Raw genomic sequence first — 7,288 nt, 5'->3', positions numbered from 1 at the left:
ATACATATCATACTTAGTCTCCCACAGCCAAATTCAACATGGCTGCCAATGCAACCAGCTCGGCAGCGACAACAACTTCCAAGTCGAATCCTTCGAAAAAGGAAAAAGACACTTTAATCGCCGTCCTTCAATTTTTAAAGAAAAGCAAGTTATCTGTAAGTTGTAGAAGTACTTCATCGAAACGGCAAACCTTTTTCCTAAAAAATGCAGATCTTTGGGAATTAGAGAGCTTCTGCCCTGTAGGTTGTGTAAGGTTGCTTTGTTGCTCTTACAACTTAAGCTTAAGCTTAATTTTTATGATTTGTAATTTTTTTAAGGAAACAGAGAAGATCTTTAGGCAAGAGGTAAATTGTTTAGAAGCAATAGAAGAAATAAACCTTCAAACAACTCCTGACTCAGAACCAGATATCTCATCAGTATTGTCTGCTTATAACAGGTAAGACAGTTTAATTTATCAATAAGAATGTACTGCGGAGATTGTGCACAGTGTATATCACGTCTTTTCTGCTGTCTTTGACATGTGTCTGTTTAAATCCAAACTAGTGATGCGGATCCTACAAGATATGAGGACTATTATAGCAGGTACGAGTGTCAAAGTCTTAGAAATTGAGTTACATGTACGTACATGTTGTTCTCTAATGTTTTCCTGGAATCAAATCAGTGATATATGCAATGACCTTGATGACCATAAATACCTCGACACTTAAATAAAGTTGACGACGATGACGACGACGACAGTGACGGCGACAACGATGAAGGATTTTCAGTCTCTGCTCCGATTTCCCTATTTTATATTAGGGATACATAATATAATGTCTGTTTTAGGCGTTGAGTGTATAAACAAGATACATGTAAACTACTTGTATCAGGCACACTAAGGTCTCAGTTTGTGACATTTAAGATGTATAGAATTAAAGCGTCTAGTTTGTCTTGACAAAATTCTTAGCTTGTTCCTGACTTAATAGTGACAGCTACACGGTATAGTCGAAACAGATACATGTTATTATGCAAACAGATGCCTAATCCTTCTGATGCCTGTGTTTATACATGCAGATGTATTATATATTACAAGCAAGTGCAAGATGCACTATATAAAAGCAGATTTTTCATCTTGATGTGTAATCTGTCTTTTGCCCATCTGTATACTGAGACATTGCATTAGCAGCACACTAAAATATCACGCCCAAGTTTGTCTAGATGGATTAAGCATCTTTGGGTCGTAAAAATGACGAATTTTATTTTATGACTTCACTTATTATTTTGATGAAGATCAGGTCCTTTCTTTCTGCTCCCAAACTGCTGTAGAGATACAAAACACCTTCCTTTAAGTATTTCAATGAAGACCATATGGTTACAATCACAACCAATCTTTAAGAAACAGAAAACCTGAATGACTATATTTCTTTTGAGTGATAGAAACACGAGTGGAAGTTGGGAGAACAAGAAGTGTTGTGGGAATACAAGCCGACAGGCCAGTGTTCCCACAGCTTTTTCCACAGCATACATGTACAAAAAATGTCATTTAGAAGATACAATCTGTTTTAATTTCTTTTTATACTTTATTGGATTTTTTTTTACTTTCATTTTAGTCTGCAAGCGTTTGTAGAAAAATCCCTGGATATATACAAGGTGAGGAGGTTACAGTTCCTAATTTAGTGAGAGGTTATGAAATAATTTCATAAACTTTGTAAGTGGATAGACTACAAATTAACATGGTTAAGGATCATTTAAAGTTTATGTGTGGGGAATAGTAAACTTGCAAAATGCAAGTGAACTTTTTTTGAATAGGAACTAACCAGGCTCTTGTTGGGGAAACCTAACAAATTGCTGGGGAGTGACCTGCGATGGACTAGCATCCCATCCAGGGGGGAGTAGAAATACTCCTAGCCGCTTCATGCTACAGAAACCAGGCTAAGCTCCGACAGTTATGAGCCATTTGGCTCCAAGGCTTCACTTTAACCAGGCTCTTTGACTATGGCACTATGACCCCCCATTGGAGGCCCAAGAAGAACGGCCTGCATTTTCTGACTGGGGCTTTTCTACAGAAGCCCAAGTAAACACCAGCAATAAAAAAAAGGGGTATTGAAATTTTCCTGAACAACACAATACATAGATATACATGTAACGTTTTAATAATTTTGCTGTTCTAGCCTGAATTAGCCATGGTTTTGTATCCAATGTTTGTCCATATGTACCTTGAATTGGTCTACAAAGGCAGTGAAAAAGAAGGTATGTGTTCATGTTGTTACAGTAACTGCTTAATTTTATTTTCAAACTAACAAGTTGAACTCTTCTTCTCAAATGTCCTGAGCTTAAATCTGTTGTTAAAAATACTTTGTAGCACAATCTTTCTTTGCCTGTTTCCGTGGAAGTCAAGAAGATTACCATGAAGAGGATCTTGGCAAGTTGGCTGCAATAACTCGACGTGAACACATGAACAGCAATGAACTCATGGGAACCTTAAGGTACCACATAATGTGACAGTCAAGAAGACCAGCTAGTGTAGTTACAGTTGGTTGTTTCTAATCCTGTTCAAACACATTGTGAAAAACACAATCAACAGTACACATGTAACTGGGTATCAACTGCTGCGTGATTCTTCCTGAATCATTTGAAATTTGGTAGACTGCACTATAATCTTTCACGCCAAAATAGAACACAGTTGGTATAAAAGTGAGTTAGTGAGGGGAGAACCTTCAGACACAAAGTTCCTTTCTCTGAGGAGCTCCTGACTTGGATTTGATAAAATGAAACCAGAGCTAATAAACCAGTATGTAAACTTCATAGAGTTGTGCAGTTGTACTTGACAGAGGAGGTTTTTTCCAGGCCTACATTGGCAAGACTATTTGACAAGAGGTTTTCAAAGGAGTACAGTGTATGACTGAAATACAAGTTACACTTGCTTATTGTGGATGACGTTTTTCACATGAGGGGAAAGAGTTTGCACAAATTTGTGCCTCATTCTTTATATATTTGTATCCTTATACTAAGTTCTCCCAATCAACTAGACGAATCTGCATGTCCCCCCCACCTCAAACCCTGCTCCTGTCTACTATAGATGGGGACAGTTTTTAACAGTTATCTCATGGCAATTATTTGATTATTACCTTGGTATAGAAGTAACAAGTTTGTGATCAGAATGTCAAAGGACACATACCAAGTACTCAAGAAACATTTACAGGTACAGTGCAGCTCAGAGATACGCGAACCTTTTAAACTTGCTGCCAACAGCGTGTTGGTTCATTTACACTGTTCAACGCATTGAGAAACTTGCTTTTCATCTGCGCATTTTATCTTAGTTTGTTATTCATTTTGTCATCTCTAGTTTGTTTTCTTTTTTGCACTTTCTCAACCGAGTCAAAGTACGCTCCAAACTGAATTGAAAATGGATGTGATTATAAAATTTTGCTTCACTCGAAACATGACTGGATTTCAATCTTCTGTCATAATTCTGCTGAATCAAGTGAAAATTAAAAACAGTATTAATGTGACAACTTTAATTTGCATACTGTCAATTGAAAATTTGTCAAAGACAACTCAGCATTCTTATTTACATGCTTTTGATCTTCACCGGTTTTCCATCGATTATGTTGTGTGTAATCTCAAAACTTACCAGTGTCGAGTTCATAACTGATGGCAGAACTATATCAGATCAAAATTCACACAGAGTGGTGGTAAGATAAAACACTGATTAGAATCTACATGTAAAGGCCAGCTGAATTCACTTGCTCTCTACTTCTTTAGTCACAAGTCAAAATATTGCAGAAAATTAGCATTTTACATTTACAGTAAGATTATTGAAAGCCTCATAGGATTTTAAGACCTTTTGAAGCACCACTCTTGTCCCAAAGGCTGCAAGTTGTAGGTCATACTGCTAAAAGCTCTTGTACCAAGAGTACAAATAACCACAAGCATTTTGTTTGTTTGTTTGTTTGTTTATTCAGGATCAGCAACAGGAATTACTGCTTACTTTAATTCAGCAACATCTTCATTTTGATGGTGGGTCATTCAATCCAAACTATTTGTATTCCATGCTGACGTCTTGCAAACTGAAACATGAATGTGATAAACTAGTACAGAATTTTTGCTATCAGTATTCCAAATTGCTCCTGTTACTGCCCAAATGTAGACAGGCGAAAAATCATTCACTTTTACAGCCTATGCTTCACTCAAGACAAAGTTAAAATGATGCAGACAACCTCGCTGTTGCAGCAAAGGTTTATCAAAAACAAGGTGCACATGTATCTATTAATATAGTTAGTCGAAGAGAAAATGTGTGTTCAAGGGACCACTCCCACTGTCTGGTAGATCCATCATTTTTTTTTTTTGGCAGCAACTCTCTTTTTGATCCTAGAGTCAAACTAAAGAGATCCGTGTCCACTTTTAGTTTTTGAAGGAAGACCAAGAAACAAGCAAACAATAGAAGCCACAGCTGGAGCAGTGACTGGGGAGGCAACATTTGAAGGTAAACTGGGCAAAAGAAAATCTAATCCATGAGTATTTTTCATTTTCACGCTCATTATGGTGAATGCCTTTTGTCTTCACACCAGCCAACAAAAGCAAGGTATATTATGGGATTCCACCAGAGCCTGACCTCGGAGTTGTGATAGAAGAAGAAAATGAGGATGATGATGATAAGGACAAACCAAAGGTATGTACATGAAGTAGTAAACCTACCAATGATCACTTCATGAAAAGTGTGAGCAGTCTTTACCCTGAAGCCAATATCTCCTAGCCATACATACATGCAGCTTGAATGGGTGAGGTCAGTACAAATATGTAACTAATTTACAGATCTCAGACAAACTCAACCACCAGCCAGTTGGTAGTTAATTAACCATTTGTGACTCCCAGTAGCAATCAGTATGTAAATTCACCTTACATTTTTAATAGACTGCCAAGCAGACAGGTAATGAAAATTGGGAAAATTGTCAACTAAGTGATGTGGTCTTGTCTTATAATGAACTTCTCTGGACTAACCAACAAAGAAGTGTATGGTTTTAGTTTGGGGAGACTGTTCTTGGACGTGAAGGGGTTAAAACTGTAAGTTCCTTTCTTTGTAAACACAACGGAAATGCACTGAATCTACAACTCAATCACGTGGTACAATCGGGTGTATCACGTGATCAACCTTGTCAGATCACGTTGTTCAAACAAGCATACCACGTGATGCACTCTCAACTGTCGTTTTCTGTGTCACAGATTACTGGTTGTGTAATATGTATAAAAATAGTATTAAACGTTTTTTCTCTTTTAGAAAAAGAAAGTAAAAAAAGATTCCAATGGACCAGGTAAAAAACAAGCATTACCATTTCAAATACAAAACCTTGTTCAAATTTCTGTAGATTCTACTAACAGTGTATTTTTCTCGAGCAGTGGAATTGTGTGAATGTTTTCATCGAATCCTACTTGTATTTATTTGATACGTTCTGGGGGTATATCACGCGAGGTTCTTCAAGGGGCCAAAAGACCCATGATTTACCCCTGAAACGTACCAAAAAGGTACCATCGGGTATTTGCCGTAGTTAAGGTTGGCCAAAACTCTGTTGAAATACTTGATATTGCAAGAAATCAGGAGAAACAGAACTGCAGTTTGGCTAGCGCAAATTTGGGTACCAGAAAAATGTAAATTAATTTCTAGCATTTTCTTTGCCGTAGTTGATATTCCATGCATGTGACGTGGCTGGCAGTTTTTCCCGTGGAGGATAGAATTTTGAGGTTTTTTGTATAACTGGCGTCTTTTATCGTGTCCATGTACATCGTCTCGCGCTAGGTCTCGCGCTAAAACGAGCGGCTAACTTGAGCGAGAAACGGGTAAAGGGCAAATTTGCACACGACAACCGTCGGAAACCGAGGACCTTAGTTAACAATGAAGGGAACTTTTTTTCTCATTTACTTAATATTTTTACATGAAGGTTACTGGACACTTAGTGTTTATAATTCAACCCAGGAAGTTTGATTCAGGATACACTGCAACATCGGCTGGCTGCCAAAAGCCGAATTTTTTCACTGTACACTGTACATACAACAAGCAAAATTCTATGTACACTGTAATACAGTGTCGCTCAAAACCACAAAATGACAGCTAACCGCAAGTAAACTGGGGTGGAACTAACTACAAGCTAACCTGGTCTCGTCCGTTGTTACCTTTACACAAAATGCTACGAAATGTCTAACCTGGTTTAACCGGGTGCCCGTTTCTCGAAAGCCCAGGAAACTTTTCAGGCCCGCAAAGCCATTTTCAGTCAATCGGTATTTAAAGACAGAGAGCTGTATACGCCTGAAACTCCTTGTATGAAGAGAACCTCTGCTGATATTAAGAATATGTGAATAAAACAGCTCTGTAATCACATGGTTGGAGATTTTGCTACGGCTTTTCGGGTTCGAAAACTTTTCGGGACCTTCGAGAAATGGGCCCCAGGGCTCCACTCATTGTTATGTAAGAATTTCCCTTTGAAATACCGTCAGCCTCGCATGCTGCTGTACCTTATGGTAACCCGGTTCATTTTATTTGTTAAGTGACGCATGCGTGTATGTTTTCTTTGTTGCAGGCAAAAAGAAACAGGAACATAATCCGAATGCTCCACCACTGAACCGACAGATTCCTTTCCCAGACATGTGAGTCGTATTTTATCGTTTTTTCATATTTGTATTTTCTTCTGAGATTTTGACAAGAGTTTCTTCGAATGTCATCAAACATCAACAGCGCGCTGTCAAACCAGCTGAGGGCTGAAGAGACCAAAAGTTTGAACTCTCTGAAGACAGGATTGATCATCACAGTTATAAACACAGCTTAAGTAGCTGTGGAATTAAAGCGTCGTCCTGAATTTTTTTCAGGCTTTAATTTCACAGCTGCTTAAACCTTGTATATAACTGCGATGATCAATCTTGTCTTCATATCTTTCTCCGCAGTTTAAATATTTGATCTTTCATATATTCACTTGTATCTTCACAATCTACCGTGGGTATATTATGAACTCACAATGTGACCAGCTCCCAGTTGGCTTGATAGCTTAGTTGTTAGAGCACTACACCGGTATTGCAGAGGTCATGGGTTCGAATCCCGTTCAAGCCTGAAGTTTTTTTCCAGGCTTTAATTTCACAAGTTGTGTGTATAACTGCGATGATCAATCATATTGTCGTATCTTTCTCTGCACTGCAATTCAAATACATGATCTTTCATGCATTCACTTGTAGTTTGAACTCTACTTTGCAGTTGTGAGGAAATTTCCGAATGTTCGTGTTACGACACACTGTCGTGATGTGTGTATTAACGTTGCTATCCTGC

At 38.1% G+C, this 7,288-nt stretch overlaps 1 protein-coding gene across 1 annotated transcript in view; it reads left to right on the top strand.

Annotated features, from left to right (window-relative positions):
* Positions 1–23: 23 nt before the first annotated feature.
* Positions 24–7,288, top strand: part of LOC145475840 (transcription initiation factor TFIID subunit 5-like) — a 7,850-nt gene continuing 585 nt past the window's right edge. The window contains exons 1-12 of the mRNA XM_081455292.1: positions 24–155; positions 318–436; positions 544–582; positions 1,590–1,629; positions 2,151–2,229; positions 2,342–2,465; positions 3,118–3,181; positions 3,945–3,999; positions 4,388–4,465; positions 4,551–4,651; positions 5,258–5,291; positions 6,552–6,618. Of these exons, the coding sequence (XP_081311418.1) occupies positions 39–155; positions 318–436; positions 544–582; positions 1,590–1,629; positions 2,151–2,229; positions 2,342–2,465; positions 3,118–3,181; positions 3,945–3,999; positions 4,388–4,465; positions 4,551–4,651; positions 5,258–5,291; positions 6,552–6,618 (917 nt within the window). The 5' untranslated portion in view covers positions 24–38. The remainder of the gene's footprint in view (positions 156–317; positions 437–543; positions 583–1,589; positions 1,630–2,150; positions 2,230–2,341; positions 2,466–3,117; positions 3,182–3,944; positions 4,000–4,387; positions 4,466–4,550; positions 4,652–5,257; positions 5,292–6,551; positions 6,619–7,288) is intronic.

Source organism: Orbicella franksi, unplaced genomic scaffold, assembly GCF_964199315.1.
Source record: "Orbicella franksi unplaced genomic scaffold, jaOrbFran1.1 SCAFFOLD_292, whole genome shotgun sequence".
In the NCBI taxonomy this organism is placed as follows: Eukaryota; Metazoa; Cnidaria; class Anthozoa; order Scleractinia; family Merulinidae; genus Orbicella; species Orbicella franksi.
Note: the sequence above shows the minus strand (reverse complement) of the source record. Positions and strands in the feature narration are given on the sequence as shown.